Source organism: Chiloscyllium punctatum, chromosome 2 (assembly GCF_047496795.1).
Source record: "Chiloscyllium punctatum isolate Juve2018m chromosome 2, sChiPun1.3, whole genome shotgun sequence".
Lineage (NCBI taxonomy): Eukaryota > Metazoa > Chordata > Chondrichthyes > Orectolobiformes > Hemiscylliidae > Chiloscyllium > Chiloscyllium punctatum.
The window spans coordinates 31,570,687-31,587,466 of NC_092740.1; the positions used below are offsets into that span (position 1 = coordinate 31,570,687).

The 16,780-nt window shown below is 41.3% G+C and overlaps 1 protein-coding gene across 2 annotated transcripts in view; it reads left to right on the forward strand.

Annotated features, from left to right (window-relative positions):
- LOC140495692 (protein WWC2-like) overlaps nt 1–16,780 on the forward strand; it is a 236,338-nt gene that overhangs the window by 160,700 nt on the left and 58,858 nt on the right. For both annotated transcript variants that reach the window (XM_072594682.1, XM_072594691.1), the window contains exons 4-7: nt 3,345–3,421; nt 4,885–4,964; nt 7,839–7,968; nt 9,870–10,016. In XM_072594682.1, the coding sequence (XP_072450783.1) occupies nt 3,345–3,421; nt 4,885–4,964; nt 7,839–7,968; nt 9,870–10,016 (434 nt within the window). The remainder of the gene's footprint in view (nt 1–3,344; nt 3,422–4,884; nt 4,965–7,838; nt 7,969–9,869; nt 10,017–16,780) is intronic.

The following is a 16,780-nucleotide window of genomic DNA, read 5'->3' on the forward strand; positions in this document are numbered from 1 at the left end:
ATTATATAAAAGCTGTTTTCATCTTTCATGCCCATGTGTGCATCCAAGATAAATGACATATGACAATTGAGACCGACCCCATAACCCCAACCTCCCTCAAATGCTCATTAAAATTGAACTTGCGAGTTCTCCTCCAAATCGCACTCTATCCTGAATTGGAAATATATCGCTAGTCCTTCTCTCGCTGTGTCAAAATCCTGGAGCTGTTGCTCTAGTATTGTAGTCAATGAATCTGAAACATAAACTGCAGCAGCTCAAGATGGCAGCCCACCAGCAACTTCTTGAAGGCAATTAACAACAAGCAACAATTGCTGTCTTAGCTAGTGATGCCCACATTCTGTGAACGAGCAAAAGAAAGCTGAGCATCGACCAAGGGGGTCTCAAGGCAATTATCTCCCTGTGATGACCATAGCTAGGAGATATGCTATAATTGGCCTCAACTCTCTTGGCTAGCTTGGGAATAATGAATCCCTACATCTTACTGCTATCTAGTGAGGGTGGCGGGGGCTACAAATGTATGGGCTTCAGGTGAGAACAGGACTGACATGGTTGTGTACCTGCTGTTTCCCATCAGTTAGTCATGGTCAATGGGAGACTTGGCCTGTACTTAATCAAGGAGCCCACGATGTGGGTGGCACGGTGGCACAGTGGTTAGCACTTCTGCCTCACAGCGCCAGAGACCTGGGTTCAGTTCCCGCCTCAGGCGACACTCTGTGTGGAGTCTGCACATTCTCCCCATGTGCACGTGGGTTTCCTCCGGGTGCTCCGGTTTCCTCCCACAGTCCAAAGATGTGCAGGTCAGGTGAATTGGCCATGCTAAATTGCCCGTAGTGTTAGGTTAGGGGTATGGGTGGGTTGCGCTTCGGCGGGGCGGTGTGGACTTGTTGGGCCGAAGGGCCTGTTTCCACACTGTAAGTAATCTAAAAAAAAATCAAGAGGGGAGAACAGTTGGTAGAAAGGAAAAGGAAAGCATGCACATGTTTTAAAAAAACTCCATATCTGAAAGTCCATCCACCATCTACTTTGTGACACTCAGACAGAGCAATGAAAAATGCATGAGAACAGAGAATGAGGAAAATACTTCAGACTTATGCAACCATGACATTCTTATTTGGTCTCCATCCATCCTTTCCTTCCTCTTTACCAATTTCTTTTATTTGAAGAGCACCTTATTCATGGTGTGAGTCATCCATCAGCATTGTTGTTACTGCTGTTGCAGTATGTGGATTTTGTTTTGTGAATGCCTGCTCAAAATTGAGCTACATGCTTAAAATACCGTGGGACTTGATAAACTAAAGAGGCTTTGCTAGTGTTTTATTTACCCTGCAAAGTGATGTTAGACTCCTGAGGTTGATTTGATGCCATTTGGCTGTGCTTCCAGCCAGCAGATGTGCAGAGTATTTCTGAAATAGTCAGAGTTTGGAAAGTGGAGGTGCATAATGCGACTCAGGTGGCCTTGTCGATAAGGCATTGAAAGCTAACCACAATGATTAAGTCATTGATGGCCTTAAAGGCTAGCCTTCCAAGGCGATTGAGTACAGAGGTCATGCGGTCTTGCTTCAGTTGTGTAAAAGCCTGCTCAGGTTACATCTGGAATCCTGTATGTCGTTTTGTTCTCCGACAAGAGTAGGTAAAGAAACAGCAGATGGAATTACAGTATGAGAAAATGTGAGGTTATGCACATTGGTTGGAAGAACAGAAACATTGGCTATTTTCTGAATGGAGAAGGGCTTCAAAATCTGAAGTGTAAAGGGACTCATGAGTCATAGTTCAGGGTTCTGTTAAGGTTAGCACACAGGTTCATTTGGTATTTAGGAAGTCAAGTGCAATGTTAGCATTCCTTTCAATTGGGTTAGAATACAAGAGCAAAGGTGTACTGCTGAGGCCAGATAAGGCTCTGATCAGACCACATTTGGAATATCGTGAGCAGCTTTGGGTTCCATATCTAAACAATAATGTGGTGGCCTTGAAGGGGGTGTGGAGGAGGTTCACAATAATGATCCCAGGATGAAGGACTTGTCATTGAGGAGCAGTTGAAGAGTCTTGGTGTTTGATTGAGTTTAGAAGGATGATGGGAAATCTCAGTGAAACTTACAGAATATTGACAAACCTGGATAGAATGGATGTGAAGAAGGTATTTCCACTGGTAGCAGAGACTAGAACCCAAGGACATAGCCTCAGTGAGAACGGATGACTCTTTGGAATTGAGGTGAGGAGGAATTTCTTCAGCCAGAGATTGGTTAATCTGTGGAACTCATTGCTGCAGAGGGCTGTGGTGGCCAGGTTGTTGAGTGCAATTAAGGCATGGATAGATAGGTTCTTGAATGGTAAGGAGATTGACGATTATGGAGAAGGCCAGGAGAATGGGATTGAGAAGCCATGATCGAATGGTGGAGAAGTCTTGATGGGCCAAATGGGCCCAATTCTGCTTCTAAATCTTATGGTCTTATAGTTTTATCTCAGGGAAGATATTATTGCCAGAGAGGGAGTGCAACAGAGTTTGATCAGACTTGTTCCTGGAATTTTGGGACAGCCCTAAGAAGACAGATTGGAAAACTGAGCCTGCACTGATTTGAAGATTTGAGAGGTGACCTCATTGAAACTATCAAAATACTTTAAAGGATAGCCGTTGTCGATCTAGATAAGATGTTCCCCGGTTGGGGAGTCTAAACCCGGGGGCAAAATTTAAAAATGAGGAGGATACCACTTAGATTGGCAATGAGAGGTAATTATTTTGCTCCATGAGTTGTGAACTCTTTACCATGAAGGGCTGTGGAGGCTCAGTCTTTGAGTCTGTTTAAAGTCGAGCTTGATAGATTTCTGATTACCAAGGGCAGACAGGATTATGGGGTGAATAAAAGGCATTGAAGTGTTCAATCGGCCATGATAATACTGAGTAGCAGGGAAGGCTCAAGAGGATGATGGCCTACTCCAGTTCCTGTGTTTCTGTAATATTGAGGAATTTAGTTCAAGTGTTTCATAGTGCTTCCACGCCAAGCCATCAGTGTTGCCGATACATATTTGCAATGATACAAGCTTTTAGAATCAAAATTGGAGAGCTGTACGACTGCAGAACATTCTTCTTTATAATGTAGTTCCCAGCTGCCACACTTGACCACCAGCACTGGTAGATGGTGTTGTACTTCAGCGTGTTCTGGTTGGCACATAGCCCTTCTGTTTTCTATGGGTTACCACTTCTTGGCACCTATAGCCCAGTTTGATCTTGTTATCTCTTAACTTTAACAGTGGCTGTCGCACATTTGAAAAATGAAGTGACTGACTGCTGAGTTAAAATGAGGAGTCAAATTACAATTTTGAACTTGTTTTCACTGTTTCTTTTGCAGTGTTCTCAGGATCTTCATCAAGTACAAAGTATGACCCTGATATCCTCAAGGCAGAAATATCAACGACAAAGATCCGGGTAAGAATAACAGATGCTGAAGAAATTTGATTTCAACAGAAGTTTCACTGAGAAGTTGTGAGGCAGTGATCTCAAACCTAGTTATTTAATAATTTTGGCTGACAGTTTATAGGCTAACATCCAAAAATACTTCAGCAGTTAGCCTTGGCTTTTTGACTTTCAGTAACCTGAGATACTCCATCAAATCTCCTACCGCTTTTCACCTGTTTCCCAAAAGGTTTAAATTCTCCCAGGAATAAATGTGCTCAATGAGTTCCACATGCAGCATTTACTCAGCAAGAGCTTTGTATAGTTTTGAGGAGGTCTGCGTGAGCACAGACAGAGACACGATTAAATCCAGGGTAATAGCCAGCTGCTTCAAACACCTACTGAAGTGAGATGTGTGTGTCTATGTTGCGTTCACCATAACTTAAGCTGAAGAACCATCTTCACAAGCTGGGAATCAATATGAATAATGTTAGCATAAAAATATTTAAATTGCTTGATTCCAGATTCCCCACTCTGAATGACTGATGTGTTAACCCACTGAAAGCAAATGGCATAACATCTACTTTTAAAGAAAGAAATCAGACTGACTTAATTGTACTGAGTTAAGCATACATACAGCAAGCCTGCATTTCACGAGGCTAGTCACAATTGACTCGAGTACAGATCAGAAGGCCATTAAATGTAGGAGCAGATGTAGACCATTCGGCCCATCGTATCTGATTCAATGAGATTGTGGCTGATTTGAAAAACTTCAACTCCGCTTTCCTGCCTTTACCCCCTTAATCAGAAATAGAGCTGCAAACCTTTTAGGTCCAGTTCTCCAAATCACACAACCTATGAGGGTTCTTTCCTATAAGGATCCAACAAATGTACTCAATATATATGTTGATCAATTGTAAAATATTTCATTCATTCATCAACATTTATTACCCATTCCTAATTGCTCAGAGGCAATAGAGTCATCCACATTGCTGTGGGTCTGGAGTCACATGTAGGCCAGCCAGGTATGGATGATAATTTCCTTCCCTAAAGGATATTTGTGAACCAGATGGATTTTTCCAACAACAGCTTCATGGTCACCATTAGACTTCTAGATTTTTAAAAAGTTTGATTCAAATTACTCCACCAGGCTCCCAGAATGTTTCTTGGGTCTCTAGATTAACAGTCTAGCAATAATACCACTGGGCCATCACCTCCCCATTTATATGAGTATATGATGTACTGATAGACTGAGTTTGCTGGCAGAGTTGTGTATACCAGTGCAACACATGGGACTTGTAGCAGCAAGGATTCTTGAGGTATTCAGGTGTCCCTTTCAGTCTTATGAAAAGGAAGGTTGTTTTTATTCATAGCAGTACTGGCTTGGTCGTAAATTGGAAGCCATGTTTGTGTCTACAAGAAAGATTGTTAGGTATACCCAGTGATTTTTTTCCTTCAGTTAAAAAACTTTGTTTTTATAATTTGTTCCTCTACAGGTAAATAAGCTGAAAAGAGAACTTTCCCAGATGAAACAAGAACTGTTGTACAAAGAGCAAGGGTTTGAAACACTACAGGAGTAAGTTCATCATGCCAGACTTAAAACAATTTATTCATATCTTAAAGCTGTTCCTCAATTTAAGTAATTGTAAACACAAAGAAGATGTTGAAATTGATAAGCTAAATGTTCAGCATGGCAAAGCTGTACAGATTTTCACAGAATTCCCCACACAATGACTTTTTAATCATATGAGGCTAAGCACATAGGGGAGTCCCTTAGGAAGAAATATCATTTGACACCTGCCCTCATTCATCTCAAGAATGGAGGAATTTAAAACCCAAAGCAGAGAATAATTACTTCAAAATAGAGTACTACATATTTTACAAAAATCTCCTTGTATGTTTTGAAAGTCAACATACCGTAAATGAACCTGTCAAAGCTTCTGCCTATTTTGTATGCTTTCCATTAAAAAAAAGTCTTTCTTAGGTCAATGTGAAATTAGATGTAATATGCCATTTCATAGTATACTGGCATCACATTTGACCCCTTTCCAGTCTATTTCCTAAATGATGATAACAGAGATTAGAAACTTCAAGTATTTGAAAGCATTTTGCATAATGCAAGTTGTTACTGGAATTGCAATGCAGTGATTGTAATTATCTGGATGAGCCTCCCGAGGTTAGCTATAAATTAAGATTACTACTTCAAGTTTAACTTGAGGTACGTACATTGAAACAAACGTAGAATTGTAGCTGATCAACATAGAGTCTGAAAGTGGTGTCCATGCTGAAAATTCAGTCCAGAACACAGATCTCATTGCCTCCTGCTGTATCTGTGCATTATTATTTCAGTGGAATGGTGGTGAAGAAATGGCTTCACCCAGCCTCTTTAAAATAAGGTATTTATTTTAATTTGATTGATCTTATAGCATTAAAAAATAAATCATTGCATTTGCGCTTTACTGTCTTTCAGTTAGGTAACTTGGGGGCACAATGAGTGAGTTCTGGACAGTTGTCTAGATGTTAGTGGAAGACTTGCATTTAAAGAGAACCTTAATGCATCTCTCTAAAGTATCCATACAAACTTCTAATGCAGTACTTTACTCAGCAGTTCTGGTATTGTGTAGGTGAGTATGATAACCAGATCATCATTAGTAGCAGTGAGCTCAATTACCAGGTAATTTAGTTTTAAGAGTGCTGACTAAAGGAACATTTTTTACCACAACACCAGGAGAATTCGTCTCTCTTCTTCAGACATTGCTGCATAACCTAACATCCAGCTAAGTCACTGGAACAGGCAGATGGGTCCAAGGTTAAATCACTTAGCCAGCTGTTGTAAGCTAGAGTACTTTGAGTGTGTATGCTCAACTAGAGTGTATGCTTTAATCTTTTAAAAATCCATCTGTTCCCTGTTTTTGGTTTGATTACACCTATATTGGGGGATTTCCTTGTATGACTGCCTGTATATATTTCTGATTAATTGAGTGAATGTGCACTAAAGTAGGTTGACTGTGTTGGTCCTACCTGTATGTCCCCTCCTGGCCTACATTTCTCCTACCTGAGCAACCAGAAAAATGAGAGCACTCAAGTCCTCACAGCAGTTAAGATATAAATTAAAAATTGTATTTGCACTGAAGAATTGAATGGTGTGTAGTAATGAACATTTTTGGCTTGCTTTGGCCTACTGGGAAACTCCGACTGTCCTTGGGGTGACCAAAACAATGCTGCAGGTGATCCAGAGGTGTCCCCTCTATGGATTAAGCTGTAAACTAATTGCCTTAAAATCAGCAAATGAGGAGGTGGTTGTTTGGCTCCAGGAATCTGCATTCCCTAACTGAAAACAATAAAAACTGGGACAAAGTGGAATTTTGGCATTAACAATGAAGAACCGCAATAGGATTGAGACAATTATGTATGAGCTGGTTAAAGTTTAGTCAGGCAGATTGCTTCTATTAGTTTTCTCCAACAATGCTATATTGTCAGAAATGGTTTACTGGCTGGCAAGTTTGATTGGAATCCAAAATATGTTTGAGTAATTGTCAACAAAATACTGCAGGAAAACAATGGGCAGCTGTGTGAGGCTTTTGGTAGGTCAAGTTTTTGTGTTTTTTGCAGTAGTACACCTAATGCTTAAAGTTATTGCAAAACCAAGCAATTTGCAACCACCGAGTCCTCATATTACCATCCACTCTTTCTGCTCCGAATGTCACCGCTGTGTTTTTAATTTTACCAAATTGCCAGGAGGGCATTTGAAGCTTTTTTTTCTCTTAAAATGCTCACAGAGTTTTGAGGTTTGAGTTCTGGGGTTCCAGAATAAAGAATGTGCAAACTCCACACACAGGACAGTTACCTGAGGGTGGAATCAAACCCAGGTCCCTGGTACTGTAAGGCAACAGTTCTAACCACTGAACCATCAGGCCACACTTCTTTTTTTAAATGCGTGGTTGGAAACCTGCACGTCTGGTCAGTATGGGGAGATGACTTTGTTGAAACACATAAGGAAGGGGACTTGACTGTGTGGACTTTGAAAGGAATTTTCCTCTTCTGGGAGAATCTAGAACTAGGGGTCACAGTTTAAAAATAAGGAGGCACCAATTTAAAACAGAGATGATGAAACTTTTTTTCTCTGGGCATTGAGAGCCTTTGGAATTCCTCGAAAGATCATGGATGTGACGGCAGAGTTCAATAGATTCTTGATTACAAAGGGGATGAAAGATTACTGGAGATATGCAAGAATGAAGAGTTGAGGTCAGACTTAGATCAGCCATGATCTTATTGAATGGTGGAGCAGGCTCAAAGGGCCAAATGACCTACTCTTGTTCCTTGCTCATATGTTCATATTAGCCATTGTGCTGAAACTGCTGCACAGAGGAGATGAATCTTTAACCGGATTCTCATCTTGTTCATCTACTTTTCAGAAATTCAATCAATCTCTCTCTTTATTCCACTGTAGAATTGATCGGAAGATGTCTGGAGGACAGAGCAGTTATGAGCTGAAAGAAGCCAAAGCCATCTTAAGTGAGCTGAAAACCATCAAGAAGGCCATCAGTACTGGTGAGAAAGAGAAACAGGATCTGATGCAGGTACTGGAGGAGTTTACAATAAACTCGTAAACTGAAACTTACATTTTGTGTCATTTGCTAAAAGCTGTAACTTTTTGCTTCAGCATATTGACATTGTAATTTGTATACTGTCTGTTATCTATTGCTGCTTCTGACTGGCCAAAACCATCTACTTCTCCAAGATCAACCTTTGAAACAATGTCAAATGCACTTTCTCCATTCCAAAATGTCTCCCCAGAACATACATAAGGATATGTATGTTTGTGGGTGGCACGGTGGCACAGTGGTTAGCACTGCTGTCTCACAGCGCCAGAGACCCAGGTTCAATTCCCGCCTCAGGCGACTGACTGTGTGGAGTTTGCACGTTCTCCCCGTGTCTGCGTGGGTTTCCTCCGGGTGCTCCGGTTTCCTCCCACAGTCCAAAAATGTGCAGGCCAGGTAAATTGGCCATGCTAAAATTGCCCGTAGTGTTAGGTAAGGAGTAAATGTAGGGGTATGGGTGGGTTGCGCTTCGGCGGGGCGGTGTGGACTTGTTGAGCCGAAGGGCCTGTTTCCACACTGTAAGTAATCTAATATCTTCCACGGATTAGAGTTTTAGAGCCTTTTAGACCTCTAGTTCAGATACCATTGTGGCGTGGGGAAAGTAGAAAATCCTAACAATTCCTCCAAATTTCTAGGTTGCCCCTTAAATTCTTTATCCTGTGCAGAAATTTCCCAGGCACTTGTATCAGATTTGCTTGTGTTCTGTCTTTCTCTGGGGTGCCTGGCAGAGATGGGGTGAAGACAGTAAAGTGGGTAAAGGGAAGTACTCATTCATCTTCAATAAAATACTCCTGCTGGGCTTATATCAGATGGAGACGCTGTACTATCCAGAAAATCATTGAATATAGAGGCGTGATCGAATGTCTGAGCGGACTCATTGATCCCCACAGAGATTAATAACTTTTAAAAAGGAATGAATTTCCCAGCGACAGCCAGAAATAATCCAAAGGATGATTTGATGTTTTGAGACTTTTGCTATATCAAAAAAAACTAAACTGCATCAAACCTCATGGAGCAGGAAACAAATTAGAGAAAAAGTACTTTTTGTAATAACTAGTTAATGCAATTGAGTGTACCTTATTTCTGGAATTTTCTTTTTTATACTTTGGACATGGGCCTAGTTGGCCATGCCAGCATTTATTCCCCATGCCTACCTACCCTTCAGAAGATGCCTTCTTAAACCATTACAGACGATTTACTGTGGGTATACCCACAATGCTAAAGGTAGAGAAATTCAGGATTTTGACTGAGCAACATTGAAGGGATAGCAATATGTTTCCAAGTCAGAATGGTGAGTGACTTGGAGATGAACTTGCTTGACAAGGGCAAATCCAAAGCAATGCCCTGTTCTCCAGCATGTTCACTTCCCCTGCCAGACTCAACTGAAACTTTCAGTTGTTCTTGAAAAGCGATTCCATGCAGTCAGAGTCTTGCAGTCCTCAAGCGAGATGATTCCTTGCACCTCATAAGCATCCTGTCTGTTTATTAACACAATACTGCTCTTCTCTGCTTCTCACAGCAGTTGGTTCTTTGCCTCTCTGTAGAGCAATAGTTGCTTCCTCCCTCTCTCTTTTTTTTCTCCCTATATCTGTGCCTCACAAAACCATTGTCTTTTTTACTGAGTTACCGTGAAACCGTTAGGTTTCTAATTCAGTTTGTTTTCCCATGGAAACCAGATTACATGAGCCTGTCTCTGAGTGTCTCTTAGTATGAGCTCACTATTCCTCTTACCAAAACATTCCAAAAGGAGGCATTTTAAAACATTGTTGTCCTATAATCTTTATTGTTTGTAACAATGGTCACCTGAGTTATTTTATCAAATATTGTGTTTGTGAACTTCCTTAGTAAAATCTTTCCATTCTTTGATTCTTCCTTTGTAGAGTCTTGCCAAACTGAAGGATCGATTTCTTTCCAGCCAAAGTGTGAGAACCTTCGAGTCAGACTTGCTGTCCAATGCAGCAAATTCCCACCTCTCTACCTCCAGGCAGTGCCTAGATGCTGGCTCACAAACAGACATCACTGGTGATGTGAGTGCTTAACGTTATGAATTCCACAGTGTCTTCTTTTGTGTTGAGTCCCACACTTTAAAAGAAAACTCTTCTAAAAAGTGACAACTACAGTTTTTAGCTGGTGACTTGACTCTCCCACAATTTTTGTAAAATACTTACATGGATACAAGAAAGGCATCACTGTCAGTTAAAGATTGCAAGCATGTAGAGGAATAAATGTTCAGATTAATAGTTCACCAGAGATCATGTTGATTAAAGTCAACATACTTACCAAAGTTCCTTCTGGCTTTCAAGCAATGCAAGACAATAGGTTAGAAAATTCTGATCTGCCAAATAGATGAATGAGAGGAAACAATAAAATATTATACAAGAGTTGGCGGCACGGTGGCACAGTGGTTAGCACTGCTGCCTCACAGCGCCAGAGACCCGGGTTCACTTCCCGCCTCAGGCGACTCTCTGTGTGGAGTTCGCACATTCTCCCCGTGTCTGCGTGGGTTTCCTCCGGGTGCTCCGGTTTCCTCCCACAATCCAAAAATGTGCAGGTTAGGTGAATTGGCCATGCTAAATTGCCCCTAGTGTTAGGTGAAGGGGTAAACGTAGGAGTATGGGTCTTGGTGGTATGCGGGTCGGTGTGGACTTGTTGGGCCGAAGGGCCTGTTTCCACACTGTAAGTAATCTAATCTAAAAAAGTTGGCAATAGCGCCCTGTTCCTCATGCTGTATAAATTGTTGCTGCTTTTAAAAGTTGGTATTCTTTCATGTGTTCTGGTGAGGTCAACATAACAAACGTTAACAGCTTGTCTCCTTTTTAAGCAATCAAGTTCTACATGACCAAGCAACTGTATGAGGGAGAGGTTAAGTCAAATATAATTATGAGTCACAGCTTTAAGACAAGGGGACATAGTCAGGACTGAAAACAAACCAGAAAATTATGAAAGGACTCATCTAGTCCGATGACATATGTGGAGAAAGAAACAAATTTAATGGACATTGATTTTAGGGGTTCAATGTCACAGTTACCAATATAGGCAGCTGAGAATTTGTTGCAATTTTGTGCTAGTTTATTATGTTTGTTAAGAAGCAGCGGGTTAGATATGATACCTAGGTACTTAGATAAAGAAAAGTAAACAACTATGATAATTGGGGATATCAGAGGACAAACAGGCTATCAGCACAGAATGTTTCAATCTCGATAAAGTGGTGGGGTTAGCATCCTACTCTGTAGCCGAGATGTGAAGAATCTCCTCCCTTGATTTTCCTCCTCTCCTTGTGGTCCACCTTCCATCTGCCTGATGAAGTCTGCTCAAAGAAGACTGCTCTCTGGGGACCTCCCAACAAGAATTGCTATCTATCAGATCTGCTTGATAAGAACTGCCCTCTGAGAGACCCTGCTCTGCCCCTGTTCTTTTCTTGATCCCTGCCTAGGTCTTCTAGCATGAATCTAACCTAACTTTGGTAAGGGCTTTTCCAGCAGGGATTTGGTTTCCTTGACCCTAGTGCAGCTATTCCAGCACAGAATTGGCCTAGCCTCGAAGGGATCCCTGGGTCTTCTTGTCCTCAGATGGGTAATAAGTTCTTCACAAGGAACTTATTACCCATTCCTCCTTCATGATGATAATAAAAGTCAGTCCGACAGTGTAAGACTGGGGTCACATCTAGAGGTGGCAAATTCCCATTTGTTTAATCACAGTTTGACAATTTTCACTGCCTATTTTCCTGATGCTGGCCACAAGTTCTCTGATGCATGAAATTTGGTTGTGCAATCTGCTGTGTTTTGAACTGATGGGTAGTTAGTTCAGAACTAGAATCATTCAGACACCATACCTTCAATCTTATCTGATTATGAAATACTATACTTACTGAAATGTTGATGCAAAACTTCACATTTTTTACCTGAACATTAATATCCTGATCAGTCAGTCAGCCTTGAATTGTTTCACATTTCCATCTTCTAGTTCTAATGTGCTAATTCTCAGTCTTGATCATTTGTTTGCTTTATATTACATCATGTAATCAGTTCAAGTTAGAGATATTGATTAATTCAACCAAATTAATTTGAATCTGAAACTTTCTCTGGATTGCAATGGTGCCTAATCGACTTATAAGTATGTTTATTCCTTTAATCTCTTAATTGCTCATTTTACTGCTACAGAGATTCTTGATAAGCAAGGAAGTCAAACTGTGTCAAGGATGGCCAAGATTGTAGAGTGCAGGCCATAATCAGATCAGCCATATTCTTATTGAAAGGCAGAGCAGGCTCCAATGGATCTATACACATGGACACCAAGATCTCTCTGCTCATCTACGCTACCAAGAATCTTACCATTAGCCCAGTACTCTTTATTTCCTGTTGCTCCTTCCAAAATGAATCACCTCACACTTTTCCACATTAAACTCCATTTGCTACCTCTCAGCCCAGCTCTGCAGCTTATCTATGTCCCTCTGTAACCTGCAACATCTTTCAGCACTATCCACAACACCACCCACCTTATTGTCATCCCCAAATTTACTAACCCATCCCCCTACACCCTCATCTAGGTCATTTATAAAAATGACAAACAGCAGTGGCCCCAAAACAGATCTTGCGGTACACCACTAGTAACTGAGCTCCAGGATGAACATTTCGCCATCAACCATTACTCTCTGTCTTCTTCCAGCTAGCCAATTTCTGATCCAAACACCTAAATCACCCCCAATCCTATGCCTCAGTATTTTGTGCAATAGCCTACCACAGGGAACCTTATCAAATGTCTTACTGAAATCCATATACACCACATCAACCGCTTTACCCTCCTCCACCTGTTTGATAACCACCACAAAGAACTCAATAAGATTTGTGAGGTATGACTGACCCTTCACAAAACCGTACTGACTATCCCTAATCAACTTGATCTCAAGGTGCTTATAAATCCTATCTCATAACCTTTTCCAACGCTTTACCCACAACCAAAGTAAGGCTCATTGGTCTATAATAACCAAGATTGTCTCTACTCCGCTCCTTGAACAAGGGGACATTATTTGCTATCCTCCAGTCTTCTGGCACTATTACTGTGGACAGTGATGAAATAAAGATCAAAGCCAAAGATTCTGCAATCTCCACCCTAGCTTCCCAGAGAATCCGAGGATAAATCCCATCCAGCCCAGGGGACTTATCTATTTTCACACTTTCCAGAATTGCTAACACCTCCTCCTTGTGAACCTCAATCCCGTCTAGTTTAATGGTCTCTGTATCTCAGTATTCACAAATTGTAATGTTGAAGCAATTCACGCTGCCTTCGTTTAGCATAATGTGACTGAACCATAGAATGTTAAATTCTTAACCCTAGAGAGTGAAGAAAGCTCAACCGATAAGTCCGATTAAGGTGGGACTGACAGATTTCTACATACCTGTGAGGTGAAGAGATATGCAGTTGGTAAGGGAAAAAGGAATTGCTGTGAATGACTGGCCATGATTGGTTTGAATGGCAGAACAGGCTCAATGGGCTGAATGGCCTACTCCCCTCAAATGTTCCCATGTTACAGCCCAGGAACAGGCCGTTCAGTCTGTAAAACTCAACACAGCTTTCTATAAGCTTACGAATCGCATTTAATTCTCCTGCTCACAGCATCAGGATCCCAGGTTTGATTCCAGCCTCGGGTGACTGTCTGTGTGGAGTTTGCACATTCTCCCTGTGTTTACATGGGTTTCCTCCAGGTGCTCCGGTTTCCTCCCACAGTCCAAAGATGTGCAGGCCAGGTGAATTGGCCATGCTGAATTGCCCATAGTGTTAGGCGCATTAGTCAGAGGGAAATGGGTCTGGGTGGGTTACTCTTCGGAGGGTCGGTGTGGGCTTGTTGGGCCAAAGTGTCTGTTTCCACACTGTAGGGGATCAAATCTAATCTATTCTAATCATCAATGCAAATTGTTATTGGAAAAGTCCCAAAATGTCTCCACCTAGCTGTAACTCTTCCTTAGTTATGATTTGCAGGTCTTGATCTATCTATCTCTCCTCCTGCACCTCCATTGTTTTTACACACATGTGCACAATTGGATCTACCGACTAAGTTGAACACAGAGTCAAACAGCACGGAAACAGACCCTTCCGTCCAACTCATCCATGCCGACCAACCATCCCATCTGACCTAAACCCATTTGCCAGCATTTGACCCATATTCTTCTTGACCCTTCATATACCAATCCAGATGCCTTTCAAATGCTGTAATTGTACCAGCCTCCACCACTTCCTCTGGCAGCTCATTACATACTCACAGCACCGTCTGTCTGAAAACACTGCCCCTTAGGTCCCTTTTTAAATCTTTCCCCTCTCATCCTAAACCCATGTCCTGTAGTTTTGGATTCCTGTACCTTGGTTATTTACCTTATCCATACCCCTCATGATTTCATAAACCTTCAAAATGTCACCCCTCAGCCTTCGACATGCCAGGGAAAATAGCTCCAGCCTATTCAGTCTCTTTCCATAACTCAAACCCAGTGTCTTAGCGGATGCTTCCTGATAGTTGTTTCAGTTAACTTTAGCAGGCTCTGTTCCAGAAAGAGTGTTGTTTCAGAAAATGATAATGTTCTAAACTTGTAGCCTGAGCAGACGTAGTTAATCACAGAAACCTGGGAATAATTGACCTCACATCCATAAGCTGGGAGAAATGAAATCAACCCCACTGAGTTTGCTCCTGATACTCTTTCTGTCTGGAAAATATGGCAAATTCACAACTTTGTATGAGAACAGAATGAAGTTTTGATACATTTCAAGCGAAGAGCCTGCCCACTCCGAGGACATGGCTGTACATGAAGCATAAGTCACTCAAGGGCTGCTGGTCTCTTTGGAATCCTGTGCTGGCATTAGCCACATGAGGACTTTGGAGTTGCATATATTTTTTCTGACAGGCACACTCTGCTGACATTCCAATCCATTTGACACACTACATATTTATTGTAGATAGGAGGTAGTTTACCCTCACTTGTTATCCGATTATGTATGAAATTAATTTCTTCAGAAAGCAGTCTGAGCAACGTGTTCCCTCGAGCCAAGTTTGCACCCTTACTACAATTAGAACTTGCTATCTGATCACTGGAGCATTTGCTGATGGCATTGTAAGCATATGATGATAAATCCGAGTCATATGCAGGTCAAGCTTCAAAGTAAACAGCTTAGGGCATAGATTTGAGGCATGATCTGATATTTTGTTCACTGGAATGCTAATTGAGTAGAAATTTTAATCGCTTTAAGGCCAGTCCCTGGAAGGACTTTCAGTTCATGTGATGTTTGCCAACTTCAGATCAGATCGACCCCAGTTGACTTTATCATGTTTTCATTGCAACTGTTTGACCAAACATGAAGAGGCTTCATAACCCAAGGGTGAAAATGCAATTACTTTGCGACACTACTTAATTGAAAATACTGTATTATGTGACCTAGTGTACAAATAATAAATGGAAAGAAATAGTTATGAGCTAGTTAGCTTTGAATTAATAATTATAAACAGTATTTCTGTTGACTTGTTGGGGGCCATGTGTTTGTTCTATACCGTCACTGGGTTAAAAAGCCATTGATAACCTGTATGTTTGCATTTGCTTCTACTTCACACCGGTGGTGGGAAAATGGGGAATCTGTACCACATTTAGTCAGTAGACTGAAGTTGAATGACTTACTGCTATTGGACAATTAACCAGCAATATTCACATGGTTTGTCAAAGCCTGACATTAACACTTCAAACTGATCATAAACTTGGACTCTTGTGGTGTCAAGTCAAGCTGGGAGGTCTTTAGAAATGATGCATTTGATCCAATTTCAAAGTTACCATCCTGTTTCCTGTATCTGGTAGTTTTGTGCTGGAGAGGAATAAGTTCAGACATCGAATGAACCCACAGGCTGCATTCCAGCCCTTGATGTGTCCATTGCAAGAGTGGACATTTCTAAAACACACACGCGCGCGCGCGTACACATACACACACACACACACACACACACACACACACACAGACCTCGGATGGTGTTGGAGCCATTTTGTTAAGAATTATGGATCACACTGATGCACAGGAGTCATGAACTTTGGCAGACCTCTATTCTTGAGGGGGAAGAAAAACATCCATTTCTTGGATAAGCACATGGATGATGATGGGATAACGTAGGTGGACGAGCTGAGAATAGTTCACAGATCAGCGCAACATTGAGGGCCGAAGGGCCTGTTCTGTGCTGTATTGCTCTATGTTCTATGTTAACATTCCCTTTGCATTGCATTGACCCTTTAACCTTCTCACAAAGCTATCATCAAATATGGTGTTCTTCGTAACAACTTCCAAAAGCTTGAATTCATTTTCCACCCCGATATTTGCATAAATAAATACATTGGCATTGAAAAAAATCTCTTCAAAGAATGATTATGTTAATAAGGTAATAAGGATGTTGATCAAAGAAAGCTAGTATTCCCTTATAAGCTGTTTCAGTGTTCCTACAAGATTGAGTTAATTTCCAGCCTTGGAGCTCAGTTAAGCATTCATAATAATGCAATCTGGAAATAAAAACAGATACCTGCTTATCAGTTGAAAAGTTTTCTCTTCGTTTGGTTGCAAATGAAAAAGAGAACGGAGGGATCATGGGATGGGTGCAATTGAGTGAGTATGAAGGGTGAGGGATTGAGATCCTGAATGTTATGAATACAACTGAGCCAATGTCCCAGTACATAAAGGTAGGCTTTCTTCTGTGTTAGTCTCATTATCCTCCTGCATCCATTGTTGCTGCCAAGATGTTTGCTATCCTTCTTATGCAAGTATAGTGTTTGTTCAG